Source organism: Oryzias latipes, chromosome 8 (assembly GCF_053564925.1).
Source record: "Oryzias latipes strain Hd-rR chromosome 8, Olatipes_Hd-rR_3.1".
Taxonomy (NCBI): Eukaryota; Metazoa; Chordata; class Actinopteri; order Beloniformes; family Adrianichthyidae; genus Oryzias; species Oryzias latipes.
In genome coordinates, this window is record NC_136244.1 from 18,993,440 (window position 1) to 19,010,747 (window position 17,308).

The following is a 17,308-nucleotide window of genomic DNA, read 5'->3' on the forward strand; positions in this document are numbered from 1 at the left end:
CAGGAAGGATTGTATATCATCTTGGAATCGGCTGGAAGAACAGTTGCCATCTAGTTTGGGATCAGACCAAAAATAAGTTCTGTACCAATGTTAAAGGTTTCAGAAACGCATTTCTCAAGAAAATGACTGTCTTCAAGATATGCTTCTTTAAAAGAAGATTTAATTACAAAAAAATCCAATCAGTATTACTTTGCACCTGTTGTAAATTAGGAAAGGATGTTTTGATAAAGCTTTAACTTATGTTTTTATCTTTACATAAGTTAGATCTAACTTTAATTAGACACAATATGTTAAAACATTTGTTTTTACTTCTCAGGTCCAGGCTTTTGTTTGAAGTGGTTTTGTATTCTATTTTAGAAGGGGAAAAATGTTTCCACATTGTCCTGTGCCCACATTTGCACAAAAGGTCACTGGAGGTTAAGGTAAGGATAACCCTTGTGCTATCCAAGGCACTTCAACATTGGGAGTGAGGTCATTTAGACCCCATAAGACAGTGCGCTGAACATTTTTCTTTAATTATTTCCCTGGTTTCCATGGATTACATGAAATCCTCTCCACCTTAATCCATTATTGTCATGGAAGGGATAACACGTCAATAGTCATCTTGGCACCATTGGATAGCACAAGGGCTAAGGTCACACAAGCATGACTTTATTTTTTAAATTAGCCCTTTGCATTAGTAAAGTTACCTTTTTTGTGACAACCTGCCTAATAGTGAATGGTTATAATTTGCAACCCTTACAATAGCTTACTTACTTTTTTAAACTTTTATTAAAGGAAAAAAGTATTAAACTGATAAAACACAGAAAAAACACAATTACAGAATTCTTGCAAAAAAGTTGAATGAACAAGAGGTAACAAGTGTGTTCCATATTAGGCTCACTTAACTGGGCTCCCCCCCCCCCCCCCCCCCAAAAAAAACAAAACAAAACACTGTTAACTTTCCTAGCTTGTTAACTTGCAGACTATTTGTTTTTAATTCACTTGACACATATCACATGTGAGATTTTTAAAAAAAATGTAGATAACAAAAATAGGACGGTATTTTCCTAAGTGCCTTTGCAAGTGACCTTGCTGCTATTTAACAAGTCTGTTGGTAATTAGACTGTTGAATGGAACAAGAAGATGTTTTTAGAAGGCCAAGATGTGCTTGGATGCTAACAGATGGTCATGAGACCTGCTCCTTACATGGCTCTAAGGCTGTAGTTTTTTATAGCTCACAAAGCCATCAAAGTGAAGAAAACATGACAAACACGTCTTGTGCGAAAGAGACTCAGATGTTTTTAAGAGTGTTAGGTTTCCTTCAGGACACACAGGAACAAATGGTGGTTTAGTTTGCTGTAGAGATGTTAAGAGGCTCATTTAAATAAAATCATTGATTATTTTTATTTTAACTTAGCAAATTAAACCGTTACTCCCTTTCATCAAACACTCAAAATATAGACAGTTGTGTTGAAAGGACAATGGTTGAATTGTTACACGATTAAGGCAGTTTCTCTCTCTAAACCTCGGAAACCTCTTTGCTGGAGTCTTTCCTAAAGAACCCTGATAAGTAAACTGTCAGGCTCTGTGTCAAAGTGAAGCAACTTGTTATTACTACAATCTACACAGGGGGCTTCCATTTTGTTATGCTCAATTAATTTCCTTTTTTTTTTAAATGTGTCTGTTTCACTAATTGGTTTGATCCATTATTATGTGTGACATTTTCTTTGTGGTTGCAAAGACTTTAATAAGCTCCAGTTGTTAAATTCCTTTTTTTTTTAAATATCCAAAGTGTGGTTCTGATGCATAATTGAGTCAGTTGAGTCAGTTAAAGGTCAGGCTAAAAAATTTTTCTTGACAGTGTACGGTCAACTAAATTAAGTTAATTCTTTGAATTTAATAGATTATTCTATTAATTTAACTCAATCAGTTTTTAAAGCATTCTTTATGTTTGTGGTATGAATATGATAAGTCTGATATAAGTGTATTTTAGTTTTATTTTTGAGTCCTTTTTTACATGTCCACTAAAAACAAAGTTTATTTACTTTATTTACTTATTTTTAAGTCAATGTAAAGTGTTGTGTGTATCTGTGTGTCTAAAATGTTAACAAATAAAAAAGAAGAGTCCAAAGTTTCATTTAAAATATTTATTGTGTACAAATAACAGATGTTTCATATTTTATTAACACTGTTGAATAGCCCATCAGATGTTTTCTTTTACTCTGCATCCATCTAAAGAGAAAAGAAGACAAAAAACATTAATAAAAAATGGTTTTGCTTTACTGAATGGCACTTTTTCAGGAAACCGGCTGCTTTAGCTGGACTTCATTCCTTCCTGTGGATATGGCTGGCTTTCAAATAAACCGATCAACACAATGTTTACTAATGGACTCTCTTGGCAATGGGAAGAACTGGCCATAAATTTAGATGGGATGAGATTCTCATAACTTTTACTGGCACTCACATTGCTGAACTCTCTGGGCACTTAGCTAGCTCAGAGCCAACAAGTAGCCACAAGAGAGTGGCTGAATTCCTGCAATGGTTATTGGCTTATGTGAATCCAATTGTAATTCCATAACACTAACTGTCTCACTATTTCAGGGATCAGCATCACGCCTGCAATACCCAACACAATGCAAAGTAGCTTGTCAATTGTTGTAATTCACTGAGATGAATTCGGAGGCTGAAAGTGACATTAATTTGAAAAGACTTTTTTTTTAAATTAAAGGTGTGATGAATATAAAAAGCCCAATTATGTCACATCCTCCACATAAGCAGAATTATTTAACAGGTTGATTTTATTAGGACTTGGTATTGATACTAATACCTGTCCATACTGGACTGTCTGCATTTGCAAAATTACCTTTCCAACTTCGCGACTCTTGGCTCTCAGCTTGTTGACCTGAGACTCAGCAATGTCAGCACGCTCCTGAGCTTCTTCCAGTTCATGCTGGACCTTTCTGAATCTGGACATGTGGGTGTTGGCCTGCTCCTCCTAGAGGGGAGAGTTCTAAATGTTAATCTTGAGACAAACATTTATTTGATTAACAAATGAAACATGTCGTAAACAATAATTCACTCACAGCTTCCTCAGCCTGTCTTTTGTAAACCTTGACTTTAAGCTGAAGCTTGTCCACCAGATCCTGAAGCCTGTTCATGTTTTTCTTGTCCTCCTCAGTCTACACATGGGTAAAGATTTCACAAACCACAATCACAATACCAACAATAGCAACATATTATTAAACGTTGACACACTGTACCTGGTATGTGAGCTCCTTCATTCTTCTCTCATATTTACGGACTCCTTTAATGGCTTCAGCTCCACGTTTCTGCTCAGCTTCAACCTCTGCCTCAAGTTCATGAACCTACAATCCAATTGTATAAAGGAAAATTGTAAAACGAAGCATACTTAGAATGGATATGTTTTGTTTTTTTAAATCATATAAAAGTATTTATCATTAGAGCTGTAAAGAAAATACCCTAATCTCCAGTTTCTGGAGCTGCTTCTTTCCACCCTTCATAGCCAGGTTCTCAGCTTCATCCAGACGATGCTGCAGGTCCTTCACTGTGACCTCCAGGTTCTTCTTCATCCTCTCCACATGAGCGCTGGTGTCCTGCTCCTTCTTTAGCTCCTCAGCCATCATGGCAGCCTGAAAAGAATCAAAGGTCTTGAAAGATGCAAAACACTAACACAAAATATTTAATTTTTTAGAGGTTAATTTACATCAGTAATGGCCTTCTTGGCTTTCTCCTCTGCATTTCTTGCTTCTTGAATAGCTTCTTCTACCTCACCCTGTACCTGGACAAGGTCAGCCTCCAACTTTTTCTTGGTGTTCAGAAGACTGGTGTTCTAAAAAGATGCATGGGTATTTTTTAAAATTTTATGTGTTTTAATACGTATTTTATTTAGTTTTTATAAGTTGTTAAATATCAACCTGGGAATGAAGCAGAGCAACACGTTCACTGATATCGACCAGCTCCTGTTCAGCCACTTTACGTCCTCTCTCTGTCTGTTCCAGAGCGGCTCTCAGCTCCTCAATCTCAGCCAACATCAGACCATTCCTACGCTCCACCATGGCAACCTGTTCCTTCATGTCTTCTTGTGCTCTCAGAGCATCATCAAGGTGCAGCTGGGCATCCTGAAAACAACAATGAAGGTTAGAGAGACACAACTCCTTTTCTATTCTATGAACACTTGAATGCACTTAAAGTGTCTTCAAACTCACCTTGAGTTGTCCCTGAACATTCCTGAGTTGTTTCTGGGCCTCAGCAGCCTGCCTGTTGGCATGGCTGAGCTGAATCTCCATCTCATTCAGGTCTCCCTCCATCTTCTTCTTGACTCTCAGGGCATCATTTCTGCTCCTGACCTCAGCATCAAGAGTGCTCTGCATGGATTCAATCACCCTCTGACTGTTCCTCTTGATCTGTTCCATCTCCTCGTCTTTCTCTGCCAGCTTCCTGTCGATCTCACCTTTGACCTGGTTGAGCTCAAGCTGAACTCTGAGAATCTTGGATTCCTCATGTTCTAGAGTGCCCTTAATATGTAAAATTATAAATTAGAAAATGAATGAAGATGAGTTAAATAGACATGAGCCTGTATCATTTCACGCAGCTACAAAACTGCTTGAAGGGACATAAAATGACAATTACTTAAACAAAACAGGAATTACCTCAGCTTCCTCCAGGGCTGTTTGGATTTCTGCTTTTTCTGTCTCCACAGACTTTTTGGCTTTCTCCAGCTCATGGATACTCTTTCCTGTCTCACCAAGCTGTTCAGTCAGGTCTGAGATTTCCTCTAAGATACATTGGAAATGAAGTTTCTTTAGTTTGCTAAATTAAAATCTGTGTCCAAAAAAATGGTGTAAAGAAGGTATAGGAGCATACGTTGCAGGTTCTTGTTCTCCCTCTTCATGGTCTCCAGCTGATCCAGGGCCTCCTCGTAGGAGTTCTTCATCTTGAACAGTTCTGTGCTGAGAGAGCGAGCCTCTTTTTGAGCTCCTTCAAGCTCTGCCTGGCTCTCCTCATACTTCTGCTTCCATTCTGCCAGGACCTAGAGGTTATACATTGGTTGCAGGTTTGTTATTAAAGTAAGTGTATCTTCCTAACATGTTTTACTTTTTTCAACTGTCAGATGAACATGGTACCTTGTCAAAGTTTCTCTGTTTCTTGTCCAGGTTTGCAGCAAGAGAATTAGCTCTCTCCACATCAATCATGAGGTCCTCCACTTCACCCTGCAGCCTCTGCTTGGTCTTCTCCAGAGAGGCACACTTGGAGTTCACAGCCTCAATGGACTCCTCAGCCTCCTGCAGGCGCTGGGCAAGCTTTTTCCTGCAGCAAATGGATGGTGTGAGTGTTTTAAAAGAAGTGAGAGACAGAATAGTTTGATGAAATGATGAACTGCATTGACTAACTTGGACTCCTCCAGTTCCTCAGTGCGCTGGATGGCATCAGTTTCATATTTGGTTCTCCACTGAGCCACCTCACTGTTGGCCTTGGACATTCCTCTCTGCAGCTCAGCCTTGGCCTCCTGCTCCTCCTCAAACTGCTCTCTGAGCAGATCACAGTCATGGCGGGCTGACTGGACAGCATGAGCCAGAGCGTTCTTGGCCTAAAAATTAAATTTCAGTGTAAGGAATAAAATATGTGTACTGCATAATAATACCACACTCATGCATACAGACAGCTAAAGGAAGTTAATCCATAATTTTAAAGGAGAGCAGCAGGTAACTTTTTTATGTAACATAGTGAGTAATTGTCAAGTTCCTCAAAAGTTAAATTGAAAGAATTTTTTTCCATTTCCATCTAATAATGTTGCTCCTATGGCTATATTTATGAGCTGATGTTTTAGTTATGCCTTATCTAAATGGTGTCTAGAATAGATGGTATATTTTATATTGGTTGCCCATGTCAAATTAAGGTGCAAATATTGACTTATGTAAAAATAAACTTCATTCGAATATTTACACTGGTTTTAAAAGTTAGAAAAACATTTAGATTATTTTTGTCATTGTATACAGTATCACAAATTGTCACTCATAAAAACAAAATGATTTCACATTATCTCTCAAATGTGTTTTAAGGATTTTGACAATCATGAAAACCTTTTTGAAGGTCCTTACCTTTACTTCCTCCTCAATGTGTCTCTTAAGCTCCTCAATTTGCTGAGTGAAGGCCTGTTTTCCTCTGGTCAGCTGGGAGACGAGAGCTTCTTTTTCTTCCAACTGACGTGTGATCTCACCTGGAAAAATTACACGTTTTTACATTGAAAATGTTTGCACAAAGTGATGTCATAATTTGATGTAAGGTCACACACCATTTTCGGTTTGAAGTCTTGCCTTAAGTGCATTAGCGTCATTTAGTTGGCGAACATTTTCATCATTTTTGGCTTTGAGTTCACTCAGTTGGTCTTCAAGGGTTCTGCACATTTTCTCCAAGTTACCCTATAACCATGACATGACAAACTAGAAAAATTTAATCATCATCATCTTGGCATGTATATGTCATAGTGCTTCTCTTGTTCACACATTTAAAGGTCTGGATACTGCAAACATCTCCTTTCAACACTACTAGAGTTATCTTACCTTCATTTTAGCAACAGCCTCCATGTTGCTGCAGAGATCATCAATCTCCATCTTGTACTCGCTCTTCTCCTTCTCCAGCTTCTGCTTGACACGCTGCAGGTTGTCGATCTGTTCTCCCAGCTCTGCAACGCTGTCGGCCTGCTTCTTGCGGAGAGCTGCTGCAGTAGCTTCATGCTGCAGTGTGGACTCTTCAAGATCTCTCCTCAGCTTCTGGAACTCAGCTTCCCGCTTCTTGTTCATCTCAATCTGAGCAGATGTTGCCCCTCCAGCTTCTTCAAGCCTCTCACTGATCTCCTCAAGCTCCCTGGAGAGATCAGCTCTCTGCTTCTCTACTTTGGCCCGAGCAGCTCTCTCAGCCTCAATCTCCTCTTCCAGCTCCTCAATACGAGCCTAAAATAAAATTTTAAAAGTTTTGTATTATAAGTAGATGTGTATTACAATGAGCCACAATAATCTAGCCAATAATGGCTGCAAAAATCAAACCTGGAGTTCCTTGATCTTTTTCTGAAGCTGAGCACCAAGGGATTGTTCATCTTCAATCTTGCTGAGGAGCTGACTGATTTCAAAGTCCTTTCTGGATTTCAAAAAGGAATGTCCCCTTTTACTTTAAAACCACACAAAATCCTTTAATTTTGCATTAAAACACATTTTTTCTTACTTCTTGATCTTCTCATCAGACTGCTGCTTGTCATTTTCCAGATCCATTATGGATTCCTGGGCTAGTTTCAGATCTCCTTCCAGCTTCCTCTTGGCTCTCTCAAGATCCATGCGGAGCTTCTTCTCTTGTTCCAATGAACCTTCAAGCTACCGGATAAAGATATTTCATTGTTATACTTTTTTTACACATTGTCCTTTGGGAAAATTCAAAAATGTGTTTTTTTTCTTACATCATCCACTTGCTGTTCCAGCTTGGTCTTGGCTTTGGTCAGAGTGTTGACTTTGTCTTCCTCTGCCTGGAGATCATCCAGTGTTTGTTGATGGGCCTCTTGGAGGGCTTTCTTCTCCTTGGTCAGCTTTGCAATGGACTCATCTTGAGAAGCCATTTCCTCAGTCAGGTTTTTCACCTTTGTTTACCATAAAAGGTTAAAATTTATATTTTTAATATATATATAAAATTACAAAACATTTGTTTGTGCTGTATACTAGTTCAATATTAACCTTGTTTTCAGTGGCATGTTTCTCTTTCTCCACTTTAGCCAGGGTGAGCTCCAAGTCATCAATGTCCTTCTTCAGTTCAGAACATTCATCCTCCAGCTTCCTCTTCTTAGCAGTCAGCTCAGCATTGATTTCCTCTTCATCCTCCAGTCTCTCAGTGGTCTCTTTGAGTTTGGCCTCCAGCTGGATTTTACTCTTAATGAGTCCCTCACACCTTTCCTCGGCATCTGAGAGATTTTCAACTTCCTATGGTTACAACAGGTGAAGTGTATGCAAACCACACCATTAGAAAGCAGTAATATTTCATTTTCAATTGTCAACTATGTTTAAAATATTGTGTACACAACTACTTCTAACTTACAGCAGACACTTGAAGCTGCAGGTCATTCTTCTCCTGCAGCAGAGAAACCATTTTCTCCTCCAGTTCCTTCTTCTTGGCCAAAGCAGCAGCCAGGTCTGTTTTCATCTTCTCATAGTTTTCTTTCATCTCCTGCAGCTCCTTCTCAGTCTCAGCGCTCTTCAGAAGAGGTTTGATCTTGAAGTAGAGTTTGAGCCATGGCCAGTTCTTCACATTCATGAAGGAACGGATGTTGTACTGAATGGAGTAGATGGCCTCTCTGCACAAATTAAATTTCCATATCAAAGATATTGATATGACTAAGACATATAAGAGATTTAAATGAAATACTTTTTAATTCTAACCTCCTCTTCATCATCTTAACAAACTCCTTCCTCATAACATATGCTCTGCAGAGAGCCTGAGTCATGGTCACCAGTGAAGCCAGTTTCTCATCTCTCATCTCCTCCAACTGGCCCAGTAGACCAGCTTTGAAGAACACCTGTGTCATCACACAAGTAAAAGTGATAATTAGGTTATACTAATGCAACTGGATCCCTAAAATCTTTCTTTAAAATCTGTTGAAATATACCTTAGTGTGTCCAAACTTGTACTGAGTGTGGTCAACATCAATGGAGCCAAGCAGCTTCTCTGAAGCTTTCTTGTTGTCGATGAACTGTCCCTCAGGGATGACACTGGCATTCAATACTTTATACCTGAAAAGCAGACATCAGGGTTTTAGTTAAAAAAAAAAAACTGTCTTTTTTTGATCATTTAATAAAATGAGACGTTACTGACCTCTGCTTGAAGTCACCATAGAGGATTCTGCTGGGGAAACCCTTTCTGCAGATTCTGATGCCCTCCAGCACACCATTACACCTCAGCTGGTGGATGACCAAGTGGTTCTCCATAAGACCTATAAGATGAAAAGTTTTTAAATGGACCTTCTTCTCCTTTGTTGAATGCAAACACTAAATACACAGCCAGTTTACCCGGAGTCTTTGTTTCGTTGGGAATCAGACAACGCACAAAATGAGGATGAGTGCTTTTCAGGTTAGTCATCAGCTTGGCCAAGTTTTCCTACAGGGACGCAAAGTTTTGTGACTTAAGTTTTTAAAATAGATTTCAGAATTAAAAACAACAAGAACACAAAGCATTCATACCCTGAAAAGAGCAGACACAGTCTGGAAGGAACCACCCTTCTTCTTACCGCCCTTCTTAGCACCTCCAGAGGCTTCTAATTTCAAAGGAGATTGAAATTGAAAGATTTTAACTTTTCATTTTGTAAACGAAGCGTTCTAAAGTAACCACAGAATTTTTTTTCATTCACACATTTGAGGTCTAATTACAAAATCACTTCATTCTTAATTGACACCTTTTTTTTAAAAACTTAGAGAGTATTATATCGATGCTGTAGACCAGAAAAAATTAAACCAGTGCTTTGGGTTAAAAAAAACGCCTGTCACCTGTTCATTATTTTAAAAAATATGTTGCTTCTTTCACCTTCAGTTGAAGAATGGGCTGCATACAGATGGGTTAACAGTTTGTTTGAAGACTTCTGGTAGAGCTGCACCACTGAGTCGTTCAGTGGGTCCTTGTTTTTGTCCAGCCAGCCAGTGATGTTGTAATCCACTGTTCCAGCATAGTGAACCAAGGCGAAGTGAGCTTCAGCTTTTCCTTTTGCAGGTTTAGGCTTCTCAAAGCCTTTGCTCTTGCCAAGATGCTGATCATGCAGCTTGTTTTTGAAAGTTGTATCAGAAGCCTTGGGGAACATGCACTCCTCTTCAAGAATGGAGAAGATGCCTAATGGCTAAAAAGGACATGTTATAAGAGGTTAAACAAATTTAAATATATATAAAAATCTTTCTGGATTCATTAAGTCAAATTAGTTTTCTCAATTAGGATAAATCTAATAATAAAACAGTAAAGCCCACAACAGTCGTTGAAATTTTTCATGGTCTGCATTGAAGTGAATCTCAAAATTTTTTAATACTGTTTCATGTTTATCAGTTTACGGTGTAAGATTGCACTGAATTTTTGTGCAACATTGAGTTCTCATAAATTATCTTTAGGATTTTCAAATTTAAAAGTTATACATCTGTCTTCATGTATTCAAAGAAACATACATACAGTACATATTTTCTGGAGTTTTTTACAATTCTGCAATAGAGCAGATACCTTCTCAATAAGCTCAATGCAGGCAGCCAAGTCCATGCCAAAGTCAATGAACTCCCATTCTATGCCTTCTTTCTTGTACTCCTCTTGCTCCAGGACAAACATGTGGTGGTTGAAAAACTGTTGCAGTTTCTCATTGGTGAAGTTGATGCAGAGCTGCTCCAAGCTGTTGTACTGCAGGTAAAAAAAAAGGAATATTTGGTTGAAAACAAAACAGATTTAACTCCATAAAATATAGGAAAATGACTGATAGCCTAATTTGTTACCCACTTCAACTCACATCAAAGATTTCAAATCCAGCAATGTCCAGCACTCCAATGAAGAACTGTCTTGGCTGCTTTGTGTCCAACATCTCATTGATGCGGAGGACCATCCACAAGAACATTTTCTCATAGACAGACTTGCACAGAGCCATGACAGAGTTATGGACCTGCAAGAAGTTTCAGGGATGAGTGTGTGAAAAAGAGTTAATGTGTCAATGAAAGGGAGAGTGGTTTTGCTGGCGGCAGTTTAGCTAAGGCGGTGGAGCAGGTTGTCCAACGACCAAAGGGTTGGCAGATTAATCCCCGCTCTCCCCAGCCAGCTGTCGCCCCCCAGGAATCTCCCACAAATGTCATTGGTCCACGCAGACCAGTGACAACAGATCCTGGCTACATAAAAGAACCCTCATTGCCCTGCACAAAGGGGCGTCTTTTGTAACACAATTTAGTGATTAACCTGCTCATCCTCTTTGTTGTGAGCCTTGATCAAGGCACTTGAGGCTTTTATCTGTAGTTTTTGTAACTGATGTTATTGAGTGTAAACTGACCATCAACTCCTTTGTCTTACACCTCAAAGTTTATTCAAGCTGCACCTTAACACTGCCCCTCTGCTTCGGGACATTTTTTATCTTGTCATGTTCACTTCTGGAGCATAAGTTTACCGTGTTCATTCATTCATTCATTCATTCATTCATTCATTCATTCATTCATTCATTCATTCATTCATTCATTCACCCCTTTTGGGGTCACGGGGCTGCCGGAGCCTTTCCAGGCCACTTGGGGGCTAAGGTTTGGGACACCCTGGACAGGTCGCCAGACTGTCGCAGGGCCACAATCACACACCCATGCACACTCACATTCACACCTTACTGTGTTCATATAAATATAATATGGTTTATTTACCTGTGGGACGGTCTGACCTTTGGTGACCATCTCATTTCCGACTTTGACTCTTGGGTAGCAAACAGCTTTAAGCATGTCAGCTGAGTTTAGGCCCATCAGGTAGGCGATTTTATCAGCCACTGATAGAAAGAGAGACATTAAATACAAAACTTAAATATATCATATGTTAAAAAAAAAAGTATAGTTAGCAAAGAAAGATTTAAACTTTTACCCTCAGTGCCGTCAGGTTCTGCCTGCTCCTCTCGCTGCTTCTGCTTAAATTTCATGTTACCATGATGCATCACAGCACCAGTCAGCTTGTAGATGTTTATCTTCTCATCACCAGTAAATCCCAAAATGTCAATGGCAGTCTGCACAAAAGCAAGCTCTATTTTATGTCTCTTGTGTATAAGTGCCAAAAAAGTCTTGTACATCCGTTGCAGTTTATGTAAGCATTTAAGTTCTATATTTTTAGATAAAATAGGAAGTAATGAATTACATCAGTTGCAATGAACTCCTCCACATCATTTATGCTCTTGACAGTGATTTCACCCATGCTGATCATGGGATAATCATATGGATTTGTGGTTATTAGAAGAGCCTCTGAAAGAATAACACCAGATAAATGAAAAGGAAAAATCATATTTTACTTTTCTGATGGTTTTTTTCTACTTTTTTCTGCAACCTACCCAGGAGCTCAGGTTTGTGGCCCGTCATCAGCTGGTAGAAGATATGGTAGCTCCTCTCAGCAGACAACTGGAAGGTGACACGAGATTTCTCCAGCAGATCTGCAATCAACCAGTTAAAAGAAAGTATTTCTGAAATACAATTTAATTACAGAAGTACATGTTAAAGACCAATAGAGACTGTTTTTCATGCCACTTGTTTGGCTGTTAACTTACAAGTTTCAATATCAGCTGAAGCCAATTTTCCACTGGAACCAAAGTGAATCCTGATGAATTTACCCTGAACAACATAATGATAAACATTATTGCATGTAAGAAGAAAGTGACTTCTATTCTCAAACTATTAGATTGATTCCAACACTTACAAAACGGGAGGAGTTGTCATTCCTCACAGTCTTGGCATTACCATAGGCCTCCAGCAGAGGGTTGGCAGCAACAATCTGGTCCTCAAGCGAGCCCTGCAAGGATACAATATCTTTTTACATTACGTGCGTATTCAATCACATTTTTTATAGGAATCTTAGACCAATTCAGTGACTTTACCTGCATTTTTCCGGAGCTTTGCTCCTTCTTTCCACCAAGAGCAGCAATTGTTGCAAAGTACTGGATGACACGCTTGGTGTTGACAGTCTTCCCTGCACCAGATTCTCCACTGGGGTACACATTTCACATTTTCTACTTAGCTTCATTATCATAACATTTTGATAGATATACCAATCGTGTTTGGATTATACTCACGTAATCAGGATAGACTGGTTCTCACGATCTAAAATATGAAGACCCAAGGTTCACATGAGTTTTGATGCAATGATGTTTATTTTCCAATAGTAGCTCTTAGGCTCTAGCCTTACCTGTGAGCATGAACTGATAGGCATTGTCAGAAATGGAGAAGATGTGCGGTGGAGCTTCAATCCTCTTTTTGCCTCTGTATGCTGCTACAACTACAGAGTCATATACAGGAAGCCACTTGTAGGGATTCACGACCACGCAAAACAACCCAGAGTAAGTCTGTTAAGGTAATTAGAAACAAGTAAATTACTAAATTTTGTTATTTTGTGCATAGTTTAAGAGTAACACAAGTTAATGAGAAACTGACGTAAATCATCCATGATGCAAAACGGTCTTTGAGGTTGTACAACACACAAGGCTCATTGAGGTGGGTCATCATGGCCATGTCTTCAATTTTATCAAACTTGGGAGGGTTCCTGGGGTGGATATCATCCTCTTTCACAGTGACTGTCTAAAAACAGAATAACACTTGTGATAGTAAAAAAGTGAACTTTTATTTGTTAAAGTTAAAATCAAAAGAAAAACCAAATATATAAAAGATGCATTTCTTCCTACCTTTCCTCCATCTGTCTCGACTGTAGCTTTGCCAGCTTCTTTTTTGACAAGTTTACATTTAACATAAAGCTCATCAGGATCAACCACAAAGTAGGCTGTTTTGGCATCAAATGGGGTGTTTTGGGCCTCAATCCTCTCCCTCTCTGGCTTCCGGAGGAATATGGACGCTGGGCCATACTGCTCCATCTCTGCGTCTGTACTCATGATGGCACTGTTGTGTGGGAGTCTGTAAGTAAAAATTGAAAAATTTAGTTAAAATTTACTTATTGCTTCATTGTATTTGTTCATGGAAAACTTTTTACCTTACAGAATTGTATATTAAAGAGTTGTCTTCTGGAAAAACACCCTAGATGCTGCAAATGACACAAACATATTTTAATTTGAAAATAATATTTTACAAATGTAAATTCTTCTTTTTTTTATTCAGTGAAGAAATGTCAATACATTTGACCTCAAATTTTCAAATTGCAAATCAAAAATGTGACGTATAACAGCATGCTCCTACCTGAGTCAGATGTCTGTCGGTCAAAGCAGGGTGTGGAGCTGCTGCAGCTTTTATATTCTCAGATGTGCTTACTGAGCAAAAGTAGACTGCTTAGTTTGGTCAAGTGCAGAATGCTTGACCAAATTGAACAAATGCTTGACCATCTGTTTGACAAGAATGCCACCATACCATATGTAGAAACAGGCATGGTTCTTTTTGGACCCGTGTCATGTTCTCTAGGGGTCAAAAGGTCAAATAAAATAAAATATCAGTGAGTTACTTATAGGGAACCAGTTGTTCTAATTGTGACAAATATAAATTACCCTGTTGCAACATGTATCATGATATAATTCATTTAATACGGCTCTTCATAAATAAAATTATACATTTAAAAACATACTTGGTAGATTGTTTTATGCTGCTAAATTGTGTTCCTAAATTGTAAGCCAAAAAGTAGCCTTTGGAATCAAAAAAGCATATCCTTTATATTCTATTGTGAGCAGAGATTGTTTGTTTCCTTATGAATAATTCTTAAGGACTGTTACATTTGAGCTGACCCCTTGATAGTCACAGGGCCCCGGTTTGGCAGAATGAACTACTGTGGCAACATAACCCCAAATGTGTCCACGCACAAGGTCTTGAGAGGTTAACAGCCTCACATGAATGGAAACCACGTAATTTCAAGTATTAATAAGACTACACGAAGAGATTTAGTATCTTGGCATAGGGACAAACGTTTAAATTTGCATACTTATGATAAACGCATTTACTAGAATTTAGCATCACAGCCAATATGGAGTCTTCATTTTGGAGAAGATTCAGATTGTAGCTGGTGTCACATGGCAGAGTAAACATGCCTCAGAGCTCTTATAGTAATTCCAGACCCGTCTTCTCCTTGATAACGGGAAAGCCATGAGACAGCCTGAAAGGGGGTTGAAAACTTCATGAAAACTACACTCATGAAAAGTGGCCGGTTTTCAGAGGTAAAATTTGTTATTTAAAATAGCCAAAATGTGACTTGTTTAAAAAGAAATCGGTTTAAACAGTCACTTTCTGTGATAAAAATATGCAAAAGACAACTTGTGTTCATCATAAATCTACTTTTTTCTCTGAATAAAACCCCTTCTTCCTTTTTTTCTTGCTGCAAATGATATACAAATGAAAACTTGGACAATGTTATGTTTACATTTACTCTTTTAACTCTCCATTAATCTAGTTAAAATCATAAAAAAGAAAAATGATTAGTGACGTGTTAAATATCATGTTATGCCACCTGTCCCTAATTTTAATTTTCAAACGCTTTAATGCTAAAAACAGACCTCTCTCTAGTTGCCTTCTTTAGCTGGCTTCCCAAGAGCCTATTGGAGCTTTCCACTTGATAAAGACGCTGCAACAAGCAAAGAGGTAGTCCTGCTGACTGATCTAAAAAATGTTGGTTCCCTGGCTATCCTTAAAAGTTCTCTCTATAAAAAGAAATGTGTTTTACAGGGCAAAAATGACTGTCCTTCTAAAGTCTTACTCACTGCCAGCACTGCTAATAAGGTCGTTCTTTCAAACTCCCACATAAACTTAAATTTTAATTTCAATTTCTTTAAATCTTAATCCTTTTATTTCCAAACAACATATAAACACACAAACATCCAGAGAATTTGCTTGTTAATTGAAGGAAGAAACAATCTGTTGTCTTTTGTCTGCAAAATCCAAGCTTCTACATGTGAAAACAGAAGAATACAAGTCTTACTCTCCAGGTTCCTTTTCAAAATTTAACCACGCTGCAAGGTTATGACAGATTAAGCACATCTAGCAGTAATTCAAACACACACAGGCTCAGTCATTCTGTTTCCTTATAAACTCCTTCTCAGGCCAACATGCTGCTCCACAAAAGAAAAAGACAAATGGAATGCAGCGAATCTTTTAATCTAAAACAGCTACTTATATGTATTTACATGATCTGGCTCAAAAACCTTTCTATACCATGCAGTGTCACAACAAACATTTGTTTTGCTCTGTATTTTTAGATTTACTTGGAACACAGAAAAACTCATTTTACCGAAAAAAGAATCGTTGATTAGGGCTGTAAAAGTAATTTACACTTTGCCTCAGCTGCAGGTCATTCATCTCCTACAGCTGCGGTTACATCGACAACAGTTATCGGAATAACAATTGATCAGAATAAAAATGGACAGAAGTAATCTTAATAAAATGCGTCATGTAAACACGCTATTCGGAACACTCTTTCCCGATCAGACTCATTTGGATCAAAATTTCTTTCCGATCGAGATGGGTGGGTTATTCCGATTGCTGGTCCAATCTTTGTGCATATAAACAGTTTATTCCAATCGTGGGTTACTACTGCGCTGGCTTTGCGTCATGCAAAGACGGTGTGGCGCTCCAGAGAAGGCTTTGGAGCGCGAACAGGACCGGTCGACTGCTCCACCCGAGCAAAGAATGTCTCTGTGCAGAGCAGCCGGACTCCTTGCTTCGTGTTTGCGGGCAGGGGAGGGTGCTTTGTTACGGCATGCGCTCCAAGGAGGCTTCGGGCCCCAGTCTGTCCAGCTGCTCTGCGTGAGGGAGCTGCCGAACTCAGGAGAACAATGTCTCTCGGGGAGGACCGTGTCTCCAAGCAGAGGAGCAGTTTAAAGACGGTGAGCTAACAGAGAGGGTTTTGAATGGAGAAATGCTTCACAGTCCTAAGAAACCGTGTAAACATTCATGTGAATTCATGCTTCCAATTATGTCCAGACAAAATAAAGCCTGATGTTATTCCCACAAATTTACTAAAACTAATCTTTTGACCAATGATTTCATCAAGAAAATTTAAAAATTGATGTGCGTTCGTTGTGGTTTCAAGACATTTAACAGGGAAGACTCATTGTGCGCTGAGATGCTGTCACTTTAAATTTTTTTTTTTAACTTGTTCTGTCCTACAGCTGATCAAACAGATTAGAGCTGAAGGCTATTTGCGTGGGCAAGAATGTAAGGGGGGGGTGGTGGAAGAGAGTAAAGGGAAGAGAGGTGAGAAAGTGGGGGATACAATTACTGTTTTGAATAAGTTATTGTTTTAAGTTGTAACAATTATACCAGATCTGCTGGAAAGACAAATATTACATCAAAGGTGAAATTCTGATACGAAGATGAGTGGAAAATGTCTGTCCATCTGTGGGTTAGGAGAAGGGATGAAGCAGACAGGGAGCAGTGTGGCAGTGTGCACGTGCACATGGTGGTGGAGATACATGCATGCTGCCGAACTGAACCGTGTGTTCATAAGGGGAACCAGATCCTCGCAAGCCCGACCAGCCAGACCAGGAGAGGGAAGGAGCGCCCTCGGCCCCCAGGCCACAGGACACCGAGGGCGAGGCCTGGGCCCCGAGAACCCATGAGCCGCCCACCACCCGACCGGCGCCCCGTATCCGCAAGCCAGC

At 39.1% G+C, this 17,308-nt stretch overlaps 1 protein-coding gene across 2 annotated transcripts; it reads right to left on the reverse strand.

Annotated features, from left to right (window-relative positions):
* Positions 1-2,114: 2,114 nt before the first annotated feature.
* LOC100125431 (myosin heavy chain, fast skeletal muscle) lies at positions 2,115-13,990 on the reverse strand. 2 transcript variants are annotated; one of them, XM_011478068.4, is made up of 41 exons: positions 13,908-13,990; positions 13,705-13,755; positions 13,403-13,628; positions 13,155-13,298; positions 12,910-13,066; positions 12,797-12,824; positions 12,602-12,710; positions 12,424-12,516; positions 12,275-12,338; positions 12,062-12,160; positions 11,872-11,975; positions 11,605-11,743; positions 11,394-11,512; positions 10,511-10,660; positions 10,234-10,404; positions 9,559-9,865; positions 9,219-9,292; positions 9,048-9,135; positions 8,854-8,971; positions 8,648-8,771; positions 8,421-8,557; positions 8,080-8,335; positions 7,722-7,964; positions 7,451-7,627; positions 7,222-7,367; positions 7,047-7,137; positions 6,564-6,953; positions 6,296-6,422; positions 6,102-6,220; positions 5,394-5,590; positions 5,127-5,310; positions 4,867-5,032; positions 4,653-4,777; positions 4,209-4,517; positions 3,918-4,121; positions 3,707-3,832; positions 3,462-3,632; positions 3,243-3,347; positions 3,066-3,161; positions 2,846-2,977; positions 2,115-2,214 (listed from the first exon to the last, which is right to left on the reverse strand). In XM_011478068.4, exons 3-41 carry the CDS (start codon positions 13,604-13,606, stop codon positions 2,200-2,202), a joined length of 5,808 nt encoding a protein of 1,935 aa, XP_011476370.1. In that variant the 5' UTR covers positions 13,607-13,628; positions 13,705-13,755; positions 13,908-13,990; the 3' UTR covers positions 2,115-2,199. The 2 variants fall into 2 exon arrangements, with proteins under 2 accessions (XP_011476370.1, XP_078807785.1); XM_078951659.1 differs by having other exon boundaries at positions 13,710-13,755; positions 13,908-13,927.
* Positions 13,991-17,308: the final 3,318 nt, after the last annotated feature.